The sequence below is a fragment of the Thunnus maccoyii genome, chromosome 17, assembly GCF_910596095.1.
Source record: "Thunnus maccoyii chromosome 17, fThuMac1.1, whole genome shotgun sequence".
NCBI classification, from domain to species: domain Eukaryota; kingdom Metazoa; phylum Chordata; class Actinopteri; order Scombriformes; family Scombridae; genus Thunnus; species Thunnus maccoyii.
In genome coordinates this window covers 14,860,027-14,886,260 of record NC_056549.1, presented here as the reverse complement: position 1 = coordinate 14,886,260, position 26,234 = coordinate 14,860,027, and the positions used below count along the sequence as shown (strand labels likewise).

Genomic DNA, 26,234 nt, shown 5'->3' with positions numbered 1-26,234 from the left:
TCTCTCTCCTGCATTTATTTTTGTCATTTTAAGGATTGTTGCATCACACCTAACTTGATCATTTTCTCATCCTTCTCAGTTCCTGCAGGGAAAAAAACAACCCACACAATATGACAAAGAGTTCCAACTAAGCTATCAAACCAACAGTGAACTCAATTTTACAACACTACCGCAAAGACACTCAAAAGCTTTAATGCTGCTCTCTCAGGCCTTTTGAAATGGGCCTGTGATGTACGCCCAACATAAACAGAACACTGAGGTCCTGATAAACACGCCCAGTTTACAGGCAACAGTGAGGTCAACCCGCATCTGCTGACATAGACGACTCATGCTTTTAAAGGTAATGGCATTTCAACATTCAGTGTTTTTAGAAAACAACCAGGAAAGCTGAAGACAGAAACAGACTTTGTTGGAGGATGTTGCTAAAAATTCTTAAGCGAGTTGGGAGTTCGGAGAAATTTATATGACCTTGTCAGCTTTTTGTCAAAAGAATACCAAACTGTCCAGATCATCCAGACATTCAGAGGAAAACACACATCTTGGCGCCTGAGACTGTACGGATATGAGGCCTGTATTTGTACTTGTTATCTTGATAATACTATTCCACCTAACAGCAAACATTTGACCAAATTAATTATCTCTGTGTCATGTTTAACTAAAGTTAGTCGATAGCCCAATTCAGATCAAAACTATCTGTACACTTACAAAGACGCATTTGTACACACATGCAAGCGCAGAAACACAAATATTCCCAGAAGTATTAAAAAAAAAAAGAATCTTTCACTTTCCCTCAGTCGCTCTCTTTTTGACGCACACAGGCACACACGCAGAGTAGTTACAGTGATGGACTGTCTATTTATTCTTAGACATATCTGCATCTATTAGGCAGTAAGTGCTCACATCTGTGTGTTTACATGCTGCTTCTTATGACCTAATGAGAATACGAGCATTGTTCCCCTGGGAAGAGGCTGCCCCAGTGATGTGCAGCCCAACAAACTGTAAACATACTCCTGCGCCTTGCGTCAGCCGGCTGACAACACACACAAACACACGCACACCATCAATGCTAGTGGTCCGACTTTCCTAACCTGCTCTAAATCTAAACCTTTATAGTAAACATCTTGGGACATTTGAACAAGGCTCTTGTGCAGAATGGATGTGAATTACAAGGCTATATTTCACCAGGAGAAGCCCAGGAGGATTAAATGAGAGCAGGAAAGAGAGACAATTTGGTAACCAGGGAGGATGAACAATAACAACAAGGCTGAATCATAAAGAAGTTATTTTTCTGTTTTGTTTGGGCGCGGGCCAGGCATGAGAAGTGTTTGCAGTGGTCTGAGCAGAAGAGCTGGGTTACAGCACACAATGCACAAATGAGCATAAGCAAGCAATAAATTATGGACATTAACACACACAAACAAATTCACATAAAGACTGGCACACATTCAGATCTCTGTTTACTTTAAGCAACTTTATCTCATAAATGAGTCATTCTTATCAGTATAACTTTCATATAGTGTCGAATGAGCTCAAAAACAGGTCGATCCGACACAAATGCCCATAAAGTCATGATCAGTCTGCCTAAATGTCACAATCACTGACAGGGATGTGTGTGACAGTGTGTGACAGTTCACACACACATCCCTGGACAATATCCATTCACTGAATTCATTCATGAGCCAGTGTACAGGAGCGGCTGTGAATTCTCTCATTGATAACACAAACATTCCCGGCCGCCTACAAACTTTACTCCTTCTCCTCTTTTGTAGCCTTTCCAGAATTCCCTGTGGAGCATTTACTGACCAGATGTGCTCCTATTCCTTGGAGATGTTACTAATCCACATAGCTTAAATATGAATACACTATAAACACTGAAAAAAGTAACACATTGTTGTCTTGAAATGGTGTTAACAAAAGCCTGTTAAGTGTAATATTGGCAGACGTGGATGATGACAAAGACAAAGTTGTGAAGACAGAATTTGGCCAGCGGTCAGATTAACTCTTGCCTGGAGCTTGCAAATTATATGAAAGCCACTGACTCAATATTCATTCATAACGAAGTTAATAAAAACATTAAGTTATTTAGCACAATCTGCAGTGCATGGTGTAGGACAGCAGTTCTCAACTTGAGGTCCGGGGACCCTCAGGGGTCCTTGAGAGGGTTTGAGGTGGTCCCCAGAAAAATGGGAAATATTATTTCACTATTATTTCATTGACTAGGAGTTAGCCCAACAAGAGAATGTATAAGAATGACTATTCTGTTGATAGGTTTCACACTCTTTTCTCACTGTTAAAGGACTAGTGTATAGGATTTAGCGGCATCTAGCGGTGAGGTCGCAGATTGCAATCAAATGAATACACCTCCCCTTCCAAGCATCTACGGTGGCTGCGGAACTCGTGAAAAACGCGAAAGGCCCTCTCTAGAGCCAGTTTTTGGTTTGTCCATTCTGACCTACTGTAGAAACATGGCGGTGCAACATGGTGGCCTCCGTGGAAGAGGACCCACCCCCTATGCAGATATAAAGGGCTCAATCTAAGGTAATGAAAACACAATGATTCTTATTTTCAGGTGATTGTACACTAATTAAAACATACTTATGAATATTATATTCCATTTCTGCCAAGTCCGTTCCGCTAGATGCCACTAAATTCTACACACTGCACCTTTAATCTGCCAATCTACAGTACAGACATTTGTGGAATAAGTAAATCTTATCAAATGGACTCCCTGAGATTACAGCTTATCAAGTACTGGTCCACAGCCTGATGTGAATCATTTTGGGGGTCCTTGACAACAAAAAGGTTGAGAACCACTGGTGTAAGGAGACTTGAGGTCTTAATACCTGCTTATGCCAAAAATATGTCTAAATCATATAATTTGTAATTTGCCTTGACCTTTTGCTACATCATCTGTCTTTTCTTTTCTCATCGATATCCTACTAAGTTTATTGTTTTTGTTTTTTTTTTAATCAGAAATAAGTTTTTAAGTGCACCCATCCTATTTATGTTTATTTGATTGCTAGTATTATTTCCTCATTAAACTCTTTACCTGAAGTTCTACAGATGAAATTATCTGTTCTCTGCAAACAAAACAAATGTGTCGGAAGCTAAATACACATCCTGTAGAATAAAAAAATATTGTATTTTAAGAAATTATAAATCTCTTCCTTAAATATGTTTGCTTATTAGGCAAATAAATAAAACACATTATCGTTGTATTTTGAAAGTTGTAACCGGAAGTTGTCGTTAACTGCGTCACAAGTTTTATTTTGAAAATTGAAACCGGAAAGGAACTTGCTTGCTGGTCAGTGATATACGCATCTTTATATACAGTCTCTGGGTCCCCGGAGGAAATTTTTACTGTTGACTGGCTTGTTCACGTCTCGGGGCTGACTGAGCAAGCAGAGGAGGTAGCTAAAGAATTAAAGCCAACATTTGAGATTCACACATTCGCCATTAACACGCAAACCCAACTGGAAACAGTGGAACCACCTTCCTCAGTGTAACGTCAAACGGCTAGCCCGTTAGCTAGCGTAGCTAACAACTTTTCATTCATTATCTGCCTCTGCACTTCTCTTTGTTGCTAGCTAACGGGGAGCTTTCTTCACAACATTAGCTGGGCAGTAGTGAGGTGTTGTTATTCTGTATCTTTAGTCGTTAATTTCTGTAGAGCTGTAGTCACAACATCAAGGTAGTTCGTGCAGTTATTCTGCATTAGTTTGCGGTGAATAGGTTAGTTAGTTGACAACAGGCACCGGGTTGTTAGGCTGGCAAGATTAGCTAGCGTCATTTCCCCAAACAAGCTTATCAGCTGCGTTACTATGCAATGCAAAACACAGCGATGCATCAACTGTTACCACTTACATGTTACATAAAACTACGACGAGGTATACCGGATGCTTTCACATATTTAGGTGATAAAAACCATTATGAATCGCGTTTTGCTTCCAAGATATTATTTTCCTTTATCTTTGATCGGTAGTAGCAACAGAGGGTAGCTAGCGAATCGGGCTGTATCAATAGCGGCTAAGCTAACGTTAACAGATTGCTAAACCAAGAAGTAGGCTACAGATAAAAATAACGATAAAGATTATTTTCTTAAATGTTTTGAATGTCTCCTTTAAGGCCTGTGTGCGTCGTGTTTTGAAAGGGAACCACATAGGTGGAGAATCAGATGAATTGGTGCAGCAAGTGAGGTGACAAGCCCCCCTCCTAACATTTCAATTAGTTGTTATTTAGGTGCAAGTTCTGCAGCATTCAGGCTTGAAATAGCACCTATCATCCACACATAGGAACTGTTTCTTGACTGTTAGTTGATTGAGATGACATGTCAATTATGTTTTACATAGTTTTTGTGCATGTGTGTGAAAAATATTTAATAAAAACATGACGTATAATTCATAACATTCAAATAACTAATAAAGCCTGATTTTTCTTCTCTCCTTCCATCTAGTCTTGAATCCCTGTCCGTCCATGAAATGATGGTGATGGTGGCGCTGATGATGAATGTGTGAGGAGAAAGCTCCTGTGGTTCTCTCGCTGCAACGCACACTTCCTCATGGATTCCAGCAATGATGAGGCACTTGATATCATTGTCACCAATGTGGTGGCAACCTTCAGGACCAGGTGCCACCTCAACCTGCGCACCATTGCCTTAGAGGGAGTCAATGTCATTTATAAGCCAGAAGTAGGGGTAAGGAAGCCAAAGTCTGTTAAAGAGGGAACCGGATTCTCTGTGTAGCTCACCTATATTTTAAATTTGTATAGCTTTACTGCATCGTCATATGTTTAAGATATGGGCCATATTGACAGCATTCAACATGTTTAACTTTTCTTGTTTTCAGAAGGTCCTTATGAAGCTTCGAAAGCCCAAGATAACAGCCTCAATCTGGTCCTCAGGGAAAGTTATTTGCACAGGAGCAACAAGGTAACCACACTTCACACAAAACACACAGTGGTGATGTTGGTTGCTGGCACTCTGAACCTACTCTTAAGGTTTCCTCTCTGCTTTCCTCTCTGATTCAGCGAGGATGAAGCAAAGCTGGGTGCTCGCAGGTTAGCACGCTGTCTGCAGAAACTAGGCTTCAAGGTGAGAACAATCACATAACTGTATGTTAAATGCATTTTTGTACAGATACCAGTTTTTCAGAGATGGCAAAATGCAGAAACTTAAATACCATGATAACTTGACAACCTTTCAGTGTAGATGTAAAGGTTTTCAATATGTCTGTTGAGGTATTGAAAGTCTTGCATGGAAATACAAAGTTAAACTGGAGCTGTTATTCTCAAGTATGTCATTAGCAATGAATGAAATCTGAAACAGTAATTGCATTGTAGTATTCATCTTTACATATTGACTCAATTGATATGCCCTAAAAAACAAGCATGTATTGTGTTAGTAGATTTTAAACACAAAATGTTTAAAACTTGACCTGTAACAGCTTTACAACTGAGTCAGTTTGTGTCAAGGAAGCACAGCCCTTAAAGCAGTTCTTACATAAACAGAGGACGTTGTGCTTCATTAGACCACATACATGATTACATTTCTTTTGACTTCTCATTTGCTTTAGCGAGGTCATGTCTCATGACAAACAAAACAGCACGTAGATCATGGAAGTGATTTGAGACGTAGCCCAGGTCAGCTTACAGGTTGAACCCAGAAGTAGCTCTGCAATGCGAAATACAGTTGAAATGTTCCCTTTAGTTTAAACATTCAAACTCTTTATACAGTCTATGCATTAAAGTAACTGGTTTGACTGTGACTAAAAGCTTTCTGAGGCTTAACTTTGCTTGTGTCCAGCAAAACACAGCAATTTCTAGAGTAATGATGATTAGGGATGCACAACATATCGGTGGAAGATATATAATTGTGTCGATAAATGAGAAAATGATGTTAAATGATTGTTAATGTTAAGGAATGTCAGTCGATAATGGTGTTTGATAATGTGGTGCCTTTACTGCAGAGTAAGGATGCCACTCGAAACCTGTTTCTGACTGAGAATATTTTTAAGATCAGGTCTTCTGACTGATGGTCACTGAGAGTAGAAGAGCAGAAAACATGTTTTTAGTGTAGTTATGGACAACGGCAACACTTGTCACCATAAATGCAACAAAATCTACCAGTAAAGGAGACGATAGAAGCAAAACACCTGTTACACAAACAGATCATGAACTTGTATAAATGAGACATATGTTGTACACAGCCATACAGAGCTTGCTATGGTAATAACAAATTGTTATGAACAAGCTAAAAACAAACACTAATTGTATGCAAAGGTTAAGCCTAATTAACCGCTTAAACTTAGTTGAATTCTTGTAGACTTTGAGGCTGAGACTAACCAGCTCACCCTCTGTGCCAGCAGCACCTGCCTGCAGTGAGTGTCTTCACATCAGCAGCAGAGGGAAAATAACATGAGAGAAAATGAATGATGCCGCATGGTTGTTGCACACTTTTAATGAGCTTACATATAAAAAATAAATAAGGTTATTACAAACAAGTTTACAGTAAATCCATGTATTCTTTATTCTAGACATTGGTGTTGTATTAGAAATAAAACTTTTTTTTAATTTAAATGTAAAAATATAGCCTTTTAACCTCCAGTCCTCTTAATATTTTTTTGTATTTGTAAGATTGATATTTTCAGTTTTTGTATCAACAAACAAGTATGTCAAATAGGTGGATCTGTCCTGTAGTACAAATGAACCTGTGTATGTAAATGCTGACTCTGAGGCCATAAGACCCAGATTGAAAAAGTTTTTCTTTTAATGCTGGGGCTAAAAGATATTTATGTATAACTATATTATTATATGTTTTTGTTCATGCTTGTGTGTGTGTTGTCTGTTCAGGTGAGGTTTTCAGCCTTTAAGGTCGTGAATGTGCTGGCAGTGTGCTCCATGCCGTTTGCGATCCGCCTCATAGACTTTACTAAGAACAACCGACCCATTGCCAGGTAATGGAGTACATCACAACCACTGCCGTCATCACACTCATTAAAATCACATCATCATCATCATCATCCTCATCTTCCTAATCATCAGCAGTGTTTAGACATCATCAGTTGTTTTGATAGCACGTCCTCATGAAGCAGATCTTCACCCTCTGATGTCAGTCCAGAATCTTAAGTGCTTCATGGTGTTAAATTTTCTTGATTAGTTATAAATTGTGATGCCATGAGGAAGAAATACAAAGAGCTATCTGAGGCTATACTGACAAAATACTAAAACAAAATCAGAGAAGGAGATTATTTTCAGAGTGCCTCTATCTACAGAGACATGTATTTTTTGAGTCTGTGTCCCTGTTCAAGAAGGTTTCCTCTTTTTTACTTTTAGAGATTCAGTATTTGTAGGGATAGGATGACCTCTAGTGGTGTGAGCTTGAGCATTTGTATCAGACAACTGCAGAGCAAGCAGACTGAAGATGTGTACTAAACTACTTCATGCAGTCAACGTTTGCATCAGAAGTGCAACAAGTGTCTATACAACACAAATTGGCATTATGTAAAGCAATCACTAAGCTGTATATGTGCTTCATTTATATTCTTGGTTGTCAGTTTATTATGTACACCTAGCTAAAACAAATGTAGACAATAGAATCCTTCCTCCATGAAGGTTTTCAGTTTTTGTGAGGCATTTATTCAACTGCATGGTTTTTTTTTGGAGGCCATACTGTATTGCGTTATACTGAGATGTGTTTCTAATATCAATTAACCAAGCGCCCTGGTAGCCGTGTGGTTACTGCACACGCCGCATATCCGCAACATCTCTGGTTTGAGTCCGTCCATGTCTTCGCCAATAACTGTCCAATAAAGGCAAAAAGTGCCAAAAAAATAATCTATAGGTCATTTCATATCCCTAACTAACTAAACTTGTTATGTAACTCTAATAGTAGTGTAACTGTAATAAAAGCTTCGCAAGTAAAAAGCCAAGAAGAGTAATTTATTAATGTAGTCTGTGCAAAAGATGGACAGACTCCAAATGACGAAAAATATCGCCATGGAGAGTGTGATTTGCGACACAACAAAATAGACGATAGAGTATAATATAAAACGATAGACACGGTATACATCGTCATATCGCGCAGCACTATCTAATGTCATTAAACATTATGTGTATGTTTGTGTTTGTTTGTCAGTTATGAACCAGAGCTCCATCCTGCTGCCACGTACAGGATCAAAAATCTCAAGGCTACTATACAGGTGTTCTCTACTGGCAGCCTCACAGTCACAGGTATCTCTCCCCCCCGCATTCCTACAGACACACACTGACCTCACATAACCCTTCTGTACACAACCTGTATACTGTACAACTAGAAGGCACAACATCTTAAGGGATTGAGGCCATGTTGTCATAATGCACTTTCAAAGGCTTTTACAACCAGAAAATCGGTTTGGAAATAACCCAATTCCTTGAGGAATTTTACTGAGAGTAAAATATCAGGTTTACCTCTTTCTTGTGTGACATTAGGTTGAAATTTGACCCAAACAAAGAAGTTTTGTAATTTGTTTTTTGACCACTCTTTCTCTATCATGACGGTTTCTTTAGTTTTATTACTTTTTGTGTTTTTTTTTAATTGTAATAAAAACAATCCTTATGCTCTCACCCCCATCCCCACTCCCCACTATCACGTGGGTCAGGACCAAATGTGCAGAATGTGGCCACAGCTGTGGAGCAGGTCTACCCACTACTGTTCGAGTGTCAGAACCCCAACTGCAAATGAAGGACGACAAGGAGGCAAAAGAAGTGAATCAAACAGAGGGCGAGACCGATGAGGAAGCACCTTACCCTCGGATTGATCTGCTTGTTTTCATCACTACATGGCAACAGACACAAATGTTTGACATACTTGACAGATTGGATATCACCAGGATTTTTAAAAGTCGGACACTTAGCATTACCTTCTCACAAAATGTCAGTGTTGTGGATTGTGTGGCTATTGTGATTTTAACAGCCTAAACTTGCAAATATGTCTTCCGAACTTCACGTCCTTCAGCGGAAACTGCTCCCGAAAAACTTGACTGACACAGAAGAGGGGGGGGGGTGGAAGTCATTTGCTTTTGCTCTTTTTTTGTTATGGATGTTTTTTGCATGGACGCAGACAGACCTGTTTTCAATAACCGTTTTAATACCGAACAGTGGTGACCATTGCAAAACGGTCCGTATGCTAACACTGAGAAACCTCATGTTTAACCCTATACACAAGCACTCGTCCCATTTGCCACTGTCTGTGGAAAAATCTCCGTCCGTGGCTTGTTAGTAGAGGTGTTAGAGGAAAACAGCCATCAAGCCATAGACCAACAGAAACAGATGAGTGTGCTAATAATGTTACATGTAAGAGCAGGTTCTTATTCAGATGCACATATCCTCTTACAAAACTCATTCATCTCTAATTTTAATTGTTGCTTTTTAACATTTCTTTAATGTATTTGGTTGTCATTTTGCTATAAACGTGTTCTCTGTTCACAACTGTGGCATTTGATCAGAATGCACACACACACACATCGTTCCCATATGTGATTTAATTTCTTTGTCGCTTCCTAATAATAGTTTTACTCACACACACAGTAAACCTGTAAATATTTAATTGTTTTTGTAGGCTTGGACAGTGTAGAGCAAGATGGATGTCCTAAATGTTTCCTAACGTCATGAAAACTTTGGACGGTTTCAGAATATTTTATGTTTCAGATGGTGAGCAACAGACCTCGTTTCCACAACAAGAACTGACTTTGGAAATAGCTGTGAAGCTCATAATAATGAACTCATGATTACAAAAGCAGCCACTCTGTTCAGTCATGAAAAGTTGAATGGCAGGTAGCCTGGTCACTTCTCAAGAAGTTTGGCAATGCAGTCATGCGAAGCAATGTAAGACCACTAACAGTGTTCCAAGAAGACATGCTGAAATCATGTCTTGTGCTCACGCCAGTGTCTGAAAAACAAACCCTTCATAGAATACAATTTCTCTTTAACAACAAAAAAAATAATGGCGAGAGGTTAAATGTTTTTAAATCAGAACCAAATTCCTAATGTTAACATGACTTCTGATAGTTGTGCTGGCTCTCACATCCACAAAGGCAGCGTCTGTGTATGTATATAATAAATGCATCTGATGGGAAAGATGAAACTCTTTGACTTGTCACAAGTATGTGGGGTGGAGTTCTTTTTGAACCGGTGTCAACTGAAGATTTGTGACACTTGTTGAGAATTTTGTATTTTGTATAAAAATAAAGGTTAACGATAAAACAGGCCAACACAGGATGTCTGTGACTCTTCACTTGCTTTTTCATTTTCATTTTCTGTATGGATGTCCAGGTAGAGCGAAAGATTTTCAGTGTCACAGCCATGGTAAATTAATCTGAAATTTTACAGCATGAAAAAGAAGACATGGGGGGAAATAAAGAACAGGTTACAAAATGTGCAATTTTAATAGTGAACAGGTCCACACAAGTCATTTTCTTGCAGTAAAACATTCCACTAGTTAATCAGACAAGTACACGTTTGGCATCACTGACATAAGTTAAAAAACACAAAACTCATCACTTCTCACTCATTAAAACAGAACCACTTGTTGTATCATCTATCCAATATTACAGCTAGACCTGATGACTTTAGTATTTAAGCCTTAATTAATGGTTTTGTGGATTCAGTAGCCAGCCAGTGGAGCTTAGTGTGTTCATTCATTGTCTTTTTTTCAATTGCTGGTTCCCATATGTAAAGGAGCATACACTGAGCTCTTCCTGTGACAATCATCCATATTTCTGTCAGATAATACAATGTCTGCTGTAACATAACTGGTATGACTGGTTTCAGCCATGTTAGTGTTATTACATTACATATGACAGGGAGCAGCATATAAGTAACATCAAGATGTTACTGTATAGGAATTAATTTGCAATCCAGCAAAGAACCCAAAGAGTGTTACTGTACATACATTGTCGGTTTGAGGTGATTAGTGTTTTTTTTGTTTTCTAGTACATCCTTGATTTCCCCTTAATAGTCCAAAAGAGCCATTCTTTTTTAAATATCCATCACAACATCACATGACAATGGAAACAACCTATACATAATGTATATATATGTAAAGGAGGAGTAGAGTTTCACCACTCATCCAAGGGCTTCATCAGGTTGATGGGGAGTCAATTTTTAAATCTTGGAGCATTATTGGAACTGTACAGGTAAAAGAAGAAATTAAATAAATCTTGTAAAATATATATTTTACATAATCTCATATTCAATCCTGATTGTTTACCTTTCATTACTGCTTTTTAACAAGCAAGAATGAGGCCCTGAGCTATCCTCATTGGAGTAAGTTCAATACTTAAGTTGTTTTTATTTAATTCTGTGTGTGTTATTTCCACCATCCCTGTCATGTTCTTCCTTTGCATATGTAACTAGAAGGAAGTGTTATAAAATTCAGTTGTTAGAGGAACCAGCTGAAACTGCAGGGCTGTACAGATGTGGTGTGCCCCGTGCTCTAAACACTGCTAATGTCCTTCTTGATCATTGCCCTTATTATGAAGGACTTTCCTTCAGGTGAGGTGTGCAGTAGTGGTCTGTTGAAGCACTCAGATATTTGCCGGGATCTCTGTGGACGTGCTGCTGATCAGGCTTTCCTGAGGCTTGACCTGCTTACAGAGCCTCACCTCGAAATGCTTCCTGGAGAGGCAGAGAGAGGACAGGCGGAAGTCAGAGTGAACTGTTTAACACACTAGTTTAGAGTTCAAACTGGCAACAGTTAAGCTTGTGTGTAAGAGTTGCCACTCACTTCTTAGCCAGCTCTTTGGATATTTCCTCCAGCGTGCGTCCTTTGGTGTCAGGGACACAGAGGATGACAAACACCAGTAGAACGAAGCTCATGGCAGTGTACAGGAACATCACATTGGGAACGCCAATCTTTTCTAGAAAAGCAACAACAAAGACACGCATGACCGGCAAATTTCTATGATATCCGGCAGCTTGCTTGTGTGTTTTGCTCGCCACACCTCCCTGATCTGCTACAGTTTAGTTTTTGTGACCCAAGTTTAGATAAACTTGACTGACAAGATTAGAATCATTGGGAAATTATGCAAAACAGGTTATGACATTATGACTACACAACATGTAGGCAGCTTCACTAATCAGTAGTAGGAACAAGGTGAGACACCTCTTTTTTTCCCTAACTAACCCAAAGAAATGTGTTTAGCATAAAAGTTTGTCGGAGAGAGATTATCAGTTTCAGTATAACTAAAGCTCCTCCACAATTTGGTTGAACCTCCAATTCATAAAATAATAACATGCACATACCTGTAACTGTGAGGAAGGTCATTGAGATGAGCAGGTTCGTGGCCCAGTTTACAGCTGACACCACAGACACGGCTCTGCCTCTGACTCCCATTGGAAAGATCTCACTGAGAACCACATACACCACTGAAAGGGAAACACACAAAAATAAAGAACAGGGAGAGGTGATGGTTGATAAAGTATGAATGCAAATAACATGAGAATAACTCTTTTGATATTAGAAAATGTTGTGTGTGGGGTTATAAGCCAGGTGTGATCAAATGTCATACATCCAAAACTTGACTATTAGACAACAGTTGCAGTCGAGGGACGCACCATCTTATCTGGGGAACTGGAGCGTTTCAATCTCACCTTTGCCTAAGCCTAGATATTGTACGATAACCACTGTTGCACTTTGCACTTCATGGTACAGCATGTTACAAATTATCTTAACATATATTGTATGCGCCTGACAGTGCATACAGATTCACAGATACTGTTCTACATCTGGAATACAGAAAGAATTGTTAACTTGGTGAACTACTATTTCTTCTACAACTGGTAATACAAGTTTGGCAAAATGCTAAAGTATGTGGAGACACTGAAACAGATATGCAACCTTGTTTTAAAAGATAAATGCCCGAGGGCATCCTGAAGGGTTTGAATTAATAGATGCTTACTTGGCCCGAGGCTAATGGAGAAAGCTGCCACATACACCAGCAAGCTGATCAGCGATGCCCATTTAAGTGAGGAAGACACTTCTACATGAATCCGTCCTCCTCCTGACCCCCCAGTCCCTTCATCCTCTCGGTTAGTCCTCTGTGCCTCCTCATTGTTCCATTGGCTGGGGAGGCCAGTAGAAAACATGTCACTGTTGTCAAAGTCTATATAGGTTCTGTTTGAATCCCATTGCATTTCCGTGTGGTTGAGTATTGTGTGGCTTTTACACAGGCTGGTGAGGTGAGTGTGGCTTTGCAGCGTCAATGTACCGAGTGCAGCTAGCGACATTCCCATTGCGACAGCACCCACGCACAAAAAGCTCTTAGGTCCCACACGGTCGACCAGCAACACTGCCGGGATGGTGCCCACTACTTTGACCACTCCGAACCCTGTGGATGCCAAGGTTGCTGCTGCATCACTGTTGAAGCCTACGCTGCGGAGAAGTGGTGAAGCGTAGGACAGGATGTTGGGCTGACCTGTGGCCTGCTGGAGGAAGACTAAAGCCACGCCTGTTAGCAGCCGTGAACGCAGGTTGGCCTTGGTACTGAACAACTCTAAGAAACTATGCTCTGATTCCTCTTTAAGTCCAGACTGGATGTCCCTGAGTTCTACTTCCACATGCTCCGTTATCCCACCCCTCATTCTGGCTAGCACTGTCCTGGCCTGCTCCACTTTACCCTGTGTCACCAAGAAACGTGGGCTGGGCGGAAGGAATATGAGCACACCGATCTGCAGCAGTGCAGGGGGGATTACTAGTCCAAACGTGTACGTCCAGCCATGGGGCAGAGCAGCAAAGGCGTAACTACAGCTGAATCCGAGCATTACACCTACAACCAACATCAGTTCGTACAGGGTCACCAGCAGGCCCCTCCTCTCCCTCGGTGAGATCTCCGCAATGTACAGACACGCTCCCGTCCCTGACAGCGCTGTTCCCATACCAACTATTACACGGCCCAGTGTGAGCGCAACAAGTGAGGTGATGGCGATGAGCACTATGGTCCCTCCGATTACCAGGCCGGCACTCAGGAGCAAAGAGCAACGACGGCCGTAGCGATCTAGAATGGGACCTCCGGCCAGACAGATGAGGAGGGCGCCAAGCAGGTGGGAGCTGACCAGCAGTTCCTGTTCCCGGCAGGAGAGGGACAGGAGGCCCCGCAGCTGCAGCAGGACCCCAGAGGTCAGGCCCATTTCATAGCCCAGCATCAGGCCACTCAAGGAGGCCGCTACAGCTGCTACCACCACCAGCCAGCTGCAGCCTGGAAAGAGGGACAGAAACAGAGAGAGAGAGTCAGAGAATATACGAGCTAACAGCTACCCAGCTAAAGGCACAGTCCCATTGTCGACCTTCAAGGATTCACAGATATTAACACACACTCCTGTAAGAGCTGACGAGAACAAGCTGGCAGATATGTTGCAACTGTCTAGTTCTGTTGTTTGAGGATATGATTATGTTGATTTAGTTTCAAATATTACCGATAACATATAGGCTATTATCACACCCAGAATGTAAGCAACATATACTTAATATATTGTAATATGTTAATTTTATTCAACTACTAAATTAAACTTAAAAATCTCAATCATATATTGTGTCTTCATCATAATTATGATTCAAGGAACAAAACGCAACACGTTTACCTACCAACAGTGAAGTGATTCACGAAGGTGATCAGATTCTTCATATATGTTATCAATCTATCTATAATTTAGTCATCATGTTTTTTCATACTGTATTCTATAATTTTGCTATCTGGACTATTCTGTACACACAACATCTACTGCATGTCTGTCCGTCCTGCAAGAAGGATCCCTCCTTTGTTGCTCTTCCTGAGGTTTCTTTCATTTTTGTCCCCATTAAAGGGTTTTTTGTGGGGAGTTTTTCCTTATCTGAATCAAGGATCTAAGAATCGAGGGTCTAGGGATAGAGGATGTTGTATTGCTGTACTGACTGTGAGGCCCCCTGATGCAAATTTGTGATTAGCGATATTGATATAAGCAAATAAAATTAACTTAACTTGAAGTCAGTAAAAGTCTGTGAGGGTTTGGGGTTTTGGGGTGACATTGGTACTGGACCAAAGACAGACACCCTATTTTCTACTTGACCCACCACAGACTAAGAATGTTTATGTGTTTTGCTTTGTCTTTTATAAGCCGAGGAACATTAAAAGGTGATTTGATTAAAAGGTACATTAACAAATAATTTTCTCGCAACCACAGCTATGTTTACAGAGTTTCTCACCCAATTTATTGTGCGTACCATAACAAGCCTGCTGAGTACTTTTCCTTCCTAATTTCCTTTTTCAAATGTTTTGAAATCTTTCACCTAGTGATCTTGATTATTGGAACTGTGTGAAACTGAGGGATAGAGCTGTCATCGTTTTTATTTGGTAAACATGGTTGGATTTGAGATAGGCAAAAACACACACACAAAACACAAAACACTTTCATTTACAAATGTATCAAGAAATTTCACCTACAGACCCATCTAGCAAGTGATGATAATGCTTCCAGATTATAATAGCCAGTCCTAATAACTTGCAACCAAATTAGCCTTATCAGCAAAACTGATATTTAAAGAGAAAAATATGTAAAATATCTACTCAGCATGGACACATGGTTAGCCAATGTCATTGCCTGTTATATTCATAAGAATAAGTAGTGAAGGAGATAAGTGAAGACTCCATGTTAGTAAGCACCGGCCGCACTGAGGTGTTCAAGAGTAAGACAATGAACCTCTTTCAGATCCGGCAGAGTTATTATGTTATGCAGCTGATCTTAGGCTCTAACCTCCATGTAGTGAGGACAACAAGACAACCATTTGTTCCTTTTGGTGATCAAACAACTACTGTGTTCTTGTTTACAGCCAGTCTTCTTTAAAAGAAGCAGATGGTCTTGTGTGCAGCTGCTGTAATCAGGTTAAGAGCATGATATACAGCATGAGGAGCAGCAGTAGCAGCAGCAGGTATGAATGCAAAATCAAACTTGTGTTCACTGTGTTGTGTCTATTCCTTGGTCACAGCAATGAAACAAAGATTAAAACTGACTTCTTTCTATGTTTGGGCGTGGGCCAGATTGCATCAATAAATCACTGTAATTCTAAAAACACAAAAACAAAACACACTTTTCAAAGAATTGTTTGCTACAACTTTGGCAAGGCCGCAGCTTTTTCCTCTGTAGGTTTCCCCCCAACCATGAAGTCGTCTTAACAGTGCTGACTCTGTGGAATTAGAGGTCGGAGGTTCACATGAAGAATGCTGAAGCAATTGTGTAAGCCATTGTGTGTGTGTGTGTGTGTGTGTGTGTGTGTGTGTGTGTGTGTGTGGGGGGGGGGGGGGGGGGGGGGGGGTTAGTCTTACATGTATCACTGTGAACTTATAGATATTCGTTATCATCAGAACCAGATAGATAGGGAAGGAACAAATGCAAAACTGATGAGCTTAGCAATTAGATAGAACATTTTCAATGTATATATAAGATATTCTATATGATATGAATAGTGATATGACTAGCTGTAAACTTCACCATTATCATTTTGTTATACTGCCTGTTGGTATTGCTGTTAAATTCCTTATCCATCTTTCCTTGAATGGCTATTAATAAAAGGACACCACACTGTAATTATTGTCATAATCAAAACTAGCAGAGGCTTTTATAATTGGCTGTTCACTTAAGTGCTAACATATAAATGCAATCACCCTCATGATCTTACTAGTGAAACTTTTTTTCTTTCTGTTGTAATTCAATTATTATTGCACAACATACAAGAAAAACAGCGGCGCAGCTGCAAACTGCAGGGTCCTATAAAGTTATTTGCTTTGATGGCTGCACTGTACCAACTTCTTCAATCCTCCATAAGTGACATTATCTAATAATTGGGTTACAATATTTAACATGTTGGACTGTACTGCTCTTGTAAGATTTTAAGCTACTAAAAAAAAAAGAAAACGGGTATATTCCACACTAAAAGAGCATCACACTGTTTCAGTCCCAATTCTGATATGTTAAACTCAGGATACTAGCTGACACAAAGTAACGATTGAACAGTGCTCTTTTTTTCTCCTTACTTTATAGACTGGAACTGATTAGGATCATTATTCTATATGTAACCTATCATGATGTTTTAACTACACATTACTTCTTAGCAATGAGTGAAGACATTTGTACAACAGCATTCACATTTTATAGCTGGTCTCCGCACAGTTTTTAATCCATGAATTGTTTATCTAAACACATCTGAACACATTTAACACGTTTATCATGGTTGAGAAGTCACTGCATACTCAGTTATTGAGAAATGTCGTTCATCCTGCCATGACCTGTCAAGGTTATAGCGGTCTTAAAATTTACAATACCAATAAAGTACAATTGAACCAGAGCCCGTGCACTGACATCAAAGTGTTTCACATTATTTTTGTATTTTCATACATCCCACTCAAGCACAAATCTGGCAGTATCACACTTCAGCAGCTGTGGTGCAGTCCAAGTTATACACACACTGAGTCAAATTAAAACATTTTTTTTTAAAAAACCTACCTTTTCTGTTGACCTCCGGGTGTTGGACAGAGAAATGATCCGCAGAAGGTTTTACTAACCCTGCTCTTACACTGGATCCATGACCCTTTTTTTTTTTTTTTTTTTTTTTACAATTGCAGATATGTGCATGTTATAAGTTACTTTATTATTAGAGATTCCCTAATGGGGATCCTAATAAACTAAACTAAGCTTCAACCTAATCAAATTACACTTACAATATAACTTGATAGGTAGTTTGTGATGACACCATGTCACATTTTGGAATCAAGCCACTAAGGGCACAGTGACCGAGATACATGAGGCATGAAAAACAGTTATGAACAACCTTCGGTTTCATCATTAATCTGTGTTGGTCAATGTGAAGAAGTTGCTCAGTTATCATGATCCTGGAAATTCATAAACCTGTTCTAAGAAGTGAGTTTACTCAGTTAACTGGATAACTTTGCTCATCAAAACACAGGGCAGGACCTTTTACATCAGTCCAGGTTCCAGACTTGCAGGGGATTTCACTCAGAAAGTTATCTATATGGATCCCAGGCCCCAGGTTAGCATTTAACAAATATTGATTGAAAGCATAACGAAGATTTATATTAGACTCAAGTTTTTATAGAGACTTCAGGGGAAGCCAGGGTAATGTAAGCGGTAGGGATGAGCCCCATTTGCACCTGAATTAAGATGCCAGGCAAGCACACCCTCTATGAACATTTAAATTAAGTATGCAAGCTCTAAAAAACATTGACACACCTATGACTTAAACCTGTACAACATGTTCTTGTGTTAATGTGTACCTGGGCCTTTAGATTGGACCTGGCAGCCATTTGTCCGGGTCTCATCGTAGGAGGGGTTGCAGGGGAGGTAAGTGCTCAACTTCTTGGTCTCACTGTGGGAGTCCATCATCAACCACCTCTAACAGTAGGCCTAGTGGGCGAAACACATGTATACAAAAAAAAACCCATCATTCATTCTGCAAAATAAACATGAAAACATCCAACTCATTTCCCCTTAGTGTCTTAGTTGAACTGAAGTTGTAGGGAAGATCTTTCAATAAATACAAAGTCCTGACAATGGAGTAGGATGATGCTTTGATGTCATACGCTGCCATACGCAGCCCTGAGCTGTGTGGAAACGGTCCAGTTCATTGGGAATGAAGCAGGTACCATCTACAACCATGATCATAGAAACAAATCAACAGTTTGACAAATCTGACTCGACATCCCATGTCAGAAAAGTACTGAAGTTTGATACCCTGCCCTACCAATGGAAGTAGCAGAATGCATGCCCCATAACTCTGAATAAATAGGAACATAATGGGCTGTTCACCGTTGATATTTCCATAAAATGGCCTCATAAACTGTAAGATCAACCACAACACCCAACAGGCAGTAACAGTCATCAAGTTACTTTCACAGAAATACACTTGAACCAATCCTGGTGCAAGAAGGGGGGTGAACAATAACTGATCATCAGTCCCCCTTTTACCATTTCTCGGCAGCGGTCCAGGGTTAAAACAACTGATATCGTTTGGTGGCCTTGGATACAAGCAAATGAAAGCCCTGTCATAAATACCAGCTCTGTGAAGCTCACAATGGAGAGTGCTGACTGAATCTGGTGTTTTAGCTGTTTATTGTTTTGTTGCCTGTGCTTCATATGATTTTGGAGACTTTTCCATGCACTTTCCCACACCTGCAATAGCATCTTTATATGGCTGTCATAATTTATAGGCTAAATGAGACAACGTCCTTTTACATGTATGTTATAGTGTTTTTCTGTCTCATGCTAGTCCATGTCGTGAGCTAAAATGTTGTAAGGTCATTCTGTAGCCTACCACGAAAGAAACACAACGTATTTATGGCAAAATTCAAAGTTAACAGCTTCAACTATGAGCTTGACAACCATAGCTTGTTGTTTCATGCAACAACAACAAAAAAAAGTTTCAGCAAAGAAGTTTTGAATGTGCAATAACAGCTGTATGCGGTGACACTTTCCTACCTGACGCCCCAGCTGTGTCTCTGTTGTTAGTTTAGGTTCGTGTTTGTCGGTCCATTCGCTTTGTAACTGGTCAAACTTTTCTCTGCTGCCAGCTCCTCCTAGCTCGTGTCGGTGCATGCACGCTGCTTGTTTTGGTAAAAGCACTTCTTTAGCCCCGCCCATATATACCAAGAGCACCAATAGGAAGCGTCGATTCGGCTTTAAAGAGCACAACGTGAACTCCTATTGGTCCAAACATACTATCAGGTAATGCCCGTAATACACAGGATTTATAGTCAATGTATTCTTGTAGGACAACATATCTCTCTTGTGATGCTCTATGAAGAGAAACCAATTAACTTATATTTCTCGTTGCTGTTTTGTATAGGTTTCATCTGCAATTACAGGTACTCATATCAAGTTTTTTTTGTTTTGTTTTTTTGTTGTTGTTTTTTTTGCTATAATCATCACTGTAAGGCCAACAACCACCAATAAAAACACCTGTATCAATAATGTTCTTTCACTCATACTGCATGTGAAAACAAATGGGATGGCCACCTGCTGTTTTACTCGGTTCCAATGTCCAATTTCTACGAATGCTGAGACTGAGCTGTCACACCTGCCCCTGCTGCTTCACAGATGGCCTACTTTTCTGCAGATGTATTTAGAAGTTCAAACATGACCTATAGGATCCAAAGTTTGACCTGCTTTAAACCACTGTCATTTGATCCTCAGTTAAGTTTACCAAAGGGGTGTGTGTGTGTGTGTGTGTGTGTGTGTGTGTGTGTGTGCGTGTGTGTGTGTGTGTGTGTGTGTGTGTGTGTGTGTGTGTGTGCGCGCGCGCGCCTCTGTTATGTAATGACTCAGTAACCAAGATTACTACGGGCGTCCTACTTGTTGAAGACTGGCCTTTACTATGTCAGCATATATTCACCCTGCCAATTGTTCTTTAGCAGATCACAGATTTCTTATATAGGTTTAGGAGTTACACAATTTTAAAGTTTATAAACACAACTATGCAAAACAAAAGCGTTTAATTTTTTTTTGTTTTAAGACTTTTTTTTTTCATTCAATTCAGTCAATTTTATTGATGGTAGCCTGGCTTATTATGACAAACTGAAATGGTACAGTTTTATTTAATGCAGGATTAAAGATGGAAACCTTAATTCATCAGTCCAGCAGGAAAATATTGGCCACATAATCATTAGACACACCTATTGATAGTCTAAAGGTCAAACATTGCATCATGTTGGTTTCTGCAAATAAAAAAAAAAATACATCAATAGATTTGTTTTAAAAGTGATGGGAAAAGTATTCAGATCCTTTTAAGTATGCTACAGAAGTATCATCAGCAAGAATGTACTCATTATGCAGCATTTTGGCCCTTGTCAAAATTATAATATGTATTATATAATTGGATTATTATTATTGAAGCATAAATGTGCAATATGTCCTTTAATGTTGATGTCAAGGTGGAGCTGATTTTAACTACTTAACTACTTTATATACTTATTGTATAGTTTAATACATAACAATACATCATATTTTATAATGTATCACATTTTTAATTTGAGTAATTAGTCAGTAACTTATAGAGTTAAAATAATAATAATAATTCCCTCTAAATTGTGGTGGAGTGGGTATATATGTACTTGAAAATATTAGATGATTAAATTAAGATTAAATTAAATTTAGATTAGATTAAATATTAGATATTTTTTATTTGATGTTAGGATTATTCATTTTAAAAGATGCATGGAGTGTATACAGATGTGCCTCAACAAATCAAGCAATGACCTTTGCCTGTACACACATGCACAACTTGTGACTGGAGGGTCGCCGGTTGAATTCCCCAGACCGGCAGGATAAATCTGGGTGGGGAAAGTGAAGAAGCAGCACTTGCCCTTTACCACCACTGAGGTGCCCTTGAGCAAGGCCCTTAACCTCAACTTCTCCAGTGGAGCTGCTCAGTGGTTGACAGATCGGACTGTTGTTGTACTGGGCAGCTTCCAGGTATGAATGTGTAACTGTGTGAATGTGATCAGGGCGTTCCTGAAAAAGAACATTGCTCTCAGAGAAACTCCCCTGAATAAATAAGTTAAAAAAACAAGACTCATAGATCATAGACACACACCCTATTTTTCTCACTCCCACTCTCACCACCTCACACAAACCCAAAACGAGGATCAAGTGAAATTTGTGAGAAAACCACCACGTCATAGCTGTTCTTACTAAATGTGTGGGAGGATTGAATTTTTCAGTAGAACCTCAGGACTCAATGACATGTAGTCTCAATGTTATAGAGTAAAGGTAGTAGGATACAGATTGGTAGGAAAGCAATAAATATGATGAAGAGTCTCTAACAGTCTCTTGCAAACCTGCAACTACAGCTGTACGATGAATAAAATATTCCCACACCTGTGTTATGGCCAGAATCCAGCACCTCAAAGGTTGAAATTCAGGAGAATAAGGAAGGTCTGTTTACCTCGTTGTTACACTTGTTGATTTAATAACAAACAAGATGATGCAGTTCCCACAATATCACCTTTCAGAGGCTAAAAATCATGCAGCAAATAATCACAAACCGTACAAACATTGTGTGCACAAATGAGAATTTTTTTTCAATTCAATTTATTTATATAGTGCCAAATCATATCAAAGTTATCTCTCATCTCTCAGGGCATTTTTCAAATAGAGCAGGTCAAGATCGTACTCTTTAATTTACAGAGAGACCCAACAATTCCCCCATGAGCAAGCACTTGGCGACAGCGGCAAGGAAAAACTCCCCTTTAACAGGAAGAAACCTAAAGCAGAACCAGGCTCTAGGTGGGCGGCCATCTGCTTTGACCGGTTGGGTTGAGAGATAGCAGTAAGAGTAGGAGAAGGTGTTGAAGCAGGACAGGACACCCAAAGGACCATGCCACCATCACTGCAGCCCTCCATGTCCAGTTTTCCTGTAAGACGAGAAAGCACAAAGACTCCGGGGAAGAAGCAAAGTTACTAACATACATTAATGGCACATGCATGTGCACAGATGGAGAGGAGGAGAAGAGAGGTCATTAAGGGCTTTGTAGGTGAGGAGAAGGATTTTAAATCCTGTTCTGGATTTTACAGGAAGCCAATGCAGCAAAGCTCTAGTTTTTGTCAGTATACGTGCAGCAGCATTCTGGACCAGCTGGAGAGTCTTTAGAGACTTGTTAGGGCAGCCTGATAATAAGGAATTGCAATAATTCAGCCAGAGGTAACTATTGTGTGGACTAGTTTTTCTGCATCTTTTTGACATAGGACGTGCCTGATTTTTGCAATATTACGTAAGTGAAAAAAGGCAGTCCTTGAAATTTGTTTTATGTGAGAGTTAAAGGCCATATCCTGATCGAAGATAACTCCCAGATTCCTTACAGTGGAGCTGGAGGCCGGGGTAATGCCATCCAGAGTAATTAGATGCAGAGGTGTTGTAAATGTAGGACAGAGTCATGTAGGTGAAGAGAAGTAAAATAGTGCCATCTAGTGGAATTCCTCTTGCTTTACATACGAGACAATCATCTGTTGGGGGCCAAGAGTGGACTGGTGATTTGTTTCTGGTTCCCTCTGTCTGTGTCACTGTCTTGACTTGGCTTGTAGAAGGTGTCGACATATTTCACATTTCTCTCCTGAAACGTTTTCTGCTAGTGCCCTCCACATCTTCATCATCCTCCTCTCTAGACCTCCTTCTGGTTCCTCTGGGCAGAGAGTCTTCATCTGAGTCACTAGAAGTGAACTCATCCCACCATGTGAAGCAATCACTGCTGGTGCTCTCCTCATCCTCATCGTCGTCTTCCCCAGAGTCACTGGAAGCAAACTCATCCCACCATCTGAAGCGTTTGCCGCTGGTGCTGTCCTCATCTTCACTGCCCGTTTCTCCAGACTTCCTCTTGGTCCTTCGGGGCAGTGGGTCTTCCTCTGAGTCGCTGTCATCAAACTCCTTCCATGCTCTGAAGCGCTTGCTGGGACTCTCCTCAATCTCAGCATCTTCGTCTCTAGATCTCCTCCTGGATACTCCAGGCAATGGGTCTTCATCTACTTCTTCTACATGCTGGTTGATTTCCATTTCAACCTCAGCACCTGCACCAGCGTCTTCAACTTGATGATCATTATCGACAATGTTAATGTTGCCATCATTGTCATCATCCATGTTCTCATCTTCGTCCCAAATTTGCCTCTGAAAGAATGCAACAACCTCTTGTGCAATGAGTATAAGAGGGTGCAAGCCATTTGCAAACATGAAGCCTTCCATATCGCCCCTTTGGTCGACTTCTGGGAGGACTGGTGGTTCTACAAGAACATTTAGAGTATAATGTCACCATTTCCATTCATAGCATTAAACTGGAAAACTTAATTTACTGTTTTTTTTAAGTGGATTTTGTTTTCATTGTAGATAGATGTAGAATTTCTTACCCGCATTGATGACGTGTGATCCATCCCCTTGTTCGTCCATCGCAGCTAAAAAGATCAAACAAAGAAATGTATTATCTTCAATCCACATTTTTCTATCCTGCCTCAAATATATACATTTGAAATTTAGCCATTAGAAACCCTCAAATTTTATACTGTCATTTACATTATAAGTTTATGTATTTGTATTTATGATTTATCCCTTGTATATGAACCCTTTTCATGAACATACTCACAGCTGATTTGCATCATTGAACTTCTGTAGTCCAAACACAATTACAATACAACAACAGCCAAAAAATGTTAATCTATTATGCATTCATGGAAAATACAACTGTGAGAAAAATATCCAATACTACTGGTGAAATACTCAGATCTTTTAAGTAAAAGTAGCATGATTACCACAAAATAAAAATACTCTGTTACAAGCTCTAGTCCTGCATTCAAAATCTCACTTAATTAAAAGTACTTCAATACCGGCAAAATGTACTTAAAGTATCATCTCTGCATATCTGCATAATGTCCCGTCATTACATTATTGTTTATTATATTATTGTATTACTATTACTGGTGCATTACTGTTTAAGGAAAATACTCATGAACTTCATGTTTTAACCCTCCCAAATTTAGTACCTTTTCATGTAACTACATATATTTGTACATTTTCCACAATTTCTTTAAAATTTAGTAGTCCCTTGTGTACAAACACTGAACTAATATGAGTAGAAAAGTGCAATTTTCATCAATTTCATCCATGTGGCTAATTGGGTTAATACTCTCCAGTGCTTTTGTAAACTCATACCAACAGATTCATTTAACTTTTGGATAGTGCTGAATATTAAATATCCCGGAGCCAGATCAGCAGCTCAGCTTATATAATGAATCATTCAGGGTTGGTGATTCAATCCCTGTCTGTGTGTCAAAACACTGATGATCATTTAGAAAATGTATAATCTACACCTCCACACTGCAGACTTACCTTATTTCGAAAGAACAGCTCTGAACTGCTGTTGTCTCTTCTTGAGAAATGTGTGTAATCTTGCTGTTGCAGTGTTGTATCTGCTTGCAACTGTAGTGAAATGGGGATGGGAATGGAAATGGAAAACCTTTGGAGTGATTGTGACTCTGTCTCTCTTCATGATGTCATAAAGGATTTCATCAAATGATTCTAATATATTAAAAATGGACCCATTTTCAATAAAGCCACATGCTTACATCATCAGTTACACTAGAAATGTTTTGCTTTCATTAATTAATTTGCTCCATCCTCATCCTCCTCTTCTCCTACTTCTGCTTCCACTTCTTTTGTTCAGTCTGTTACAGTACAGTACTGTAGTGTTGCACTTGTGCATGATACTGTAATCTGTCAAACCCTTATAATACTCTGTCAATAAAAAGACTGACTAGGCCCCCAACAGATCTTAAGCACTTGTCTTGACTCTCTGCAGTGTCACATTTGTTGTCTGAGCCTTAGAAACCACAAAACATGGGTTTACTTCATCAGTTCAAGGCTTAGCCAGCAGATGGCAATGCAAGACAATGGCTGCTGTGCAGCACATCTTCAGTCCAATACAATTTTTAAGGCCAAATGGATGAGACAGAGACTGTAAAGTACAGGTGATAACGCACTGATAATATCCAAAATATTTCATATGCTGTAGCTTTCCATTTTATTGATCTAGCATTTGAGGGTTAATCTGCATTAAGTAATATTTTTGCACAACTGTGTGTCTCTGAGAGTGAGAGCAATGGACAATGATAAGAGTTAGATTGTGATGGTAAAACTATTGAAAAACACTAGTGATTGTCTGGATAATTATGTGGGGGATACAAAGACTCTGTATAAACTCAGATGTACCACATCCAGGCTTTGTGTAGATCATCACTTTAGATAGGGAATTAGCAGCTGCAAAAGATATTATCAGTATTTTCAAATTCTAATTGGGGCCGAAAAGAGCTGATGTTCTACAATCACTTTGAAAAATATAAAAACCTTCTGTGGCCATTTTGAGCCAGACTCACTGAATTGTATTGTCAGAGCAGCAATGTCAAACTGTTGGCTATTATATAATTGGATTATTATTATTGATGCATAATTGTGCATTAAGTCCTTTAATGTTGATGTCAAGGTGGAGCTGATTTTAACTACTTTAAACTATCCAATAAGTATATAATCTAGAACAATGCATCATATTTTATAATGTATCACATTTTTAATTTGAGTAACTAGTCAGTAACTTATAGAGTTAAAAGTATAATATTTCCCTCTAAAATGTAGTGGAGTAGGTAAAGTAACATAAAGAGGAAATACTCAGGTAAAATGGAAGTAC

The 26,234-nt window shown here is 39.5% G+C and overlaps 2 protein-coding genes across 19 annotated transcripts in view; one reads left to right on the top strand and one right to left on the bottom strand.

Moving 5' to 3' along the window:
* The first annotated feature begins 3,279 nt into the window (after window positions 1-3,279).
* On the top strand, window positions 3,280-10,246 carry tbpl1 (TBP-like 1). Of its 5 annotated transcripts, none has more exons than XM_042389527.1 (7): window positions 3,280-3,304; window positions 4,454-4,693; window positions 4,845-4,927; window positions 5,026-5,089; window positions 6,847-6,950; window positions 8,132-8,226; window positions 8,634-10,246. In XM_042389527.1, exons 2-7 carry the CDS (start codon window positions 4,559-4,561, stop codon window positions 8,714-8,716), a joined length of 564 nt encoding a protein of 187 aa, XP_042245461.1. In that variant the 5' UTR covers window positions 3,280-3,304; window positions 4,454-4,558; the 3' UTR covers window positions 8,717-10,246. The 5 variants fall into 5 exon arrangements, with proteins under 5 accessions (XP_042245461.1, XP_042245457.1, XP_042245460.1 ...); XM_042389523.1 differs by lacking the exon at window positions 3,280-3,304 and adding an exon at window positions 3,311-3,410; XM_042389526.1 differs by lacking the exon at window positions 3,280-3,304 and adding an exon at window positions 3,772-3,887.
* A 149-nt stretch (window positions 10,247-10,395) lies between these two features.
* Window positions 10,396-26,234, bottom strand: part of slc2a12 (solute carrier family 2 member 12) — a 25,575-nt gene continuing 9,736 nt past the window's right edge. For 13 of the 14 annotated variants that reach the window (XM_042389515.1, XM_042389512.1, XM_042389511.1 and 10 more), the window contains 5 exons: window positions 18,294-18,423; window positions 12,933-14,228; window positions 12,277-12,399; window positions 11,759-11,891; window positions 10,396-11,649 (listed from right to left, as the gene is read on the bottom strand). In XM_042389515.1, the coding sequence (XP_042245449.1) occupies window positions 11,559-11,649; window positions 11,759-11,891; window positions 12,277-12,399; window positions 12,933-14,228; window positions 18,294-18,402 (1,752 nt within the window). In that variant the 5' untranslated portion in view covers window positions 18,403-18,423 and the 3' untranslated portion in view covers window positions 10,396-11,558. Of the gene's footprint in view, window positions 11,650-11,758; window positions 11,892-12,276; window positions 12,400-12,932; window positions 14,229-18,293; window positions 18,424-19,494; window positions 19,645-26,234 lie in introns of those variants that run through there. The other variant, XM_042389517.1, reaches the window with a different exon arrangement.

Bases quoted from the DNA above. Each gene is read 5' to 3' on its own strand.
- tbpl1 (XM_042389527.1), top strand. From the start codon at position 4,559: ATGGATTCCAGCAATGATGAGGCACTTGATATCATTGTCACCAATGTG. The intron at 5,090-6,846 runs GTGAGAACAATC...TTGTCTGTTCAG, and splicing joins TGCAGAAACTAGGCTTCAAG to GTGAGGTTTTCAGCCTTTAA. The intron at 6,951-8,131 runs GTAATGGAGTAC...TTTGTTTGTCAG, and splicing joins AACAACCGACCCATTGCCAG to TTATGAACCAGAGCTCCATC.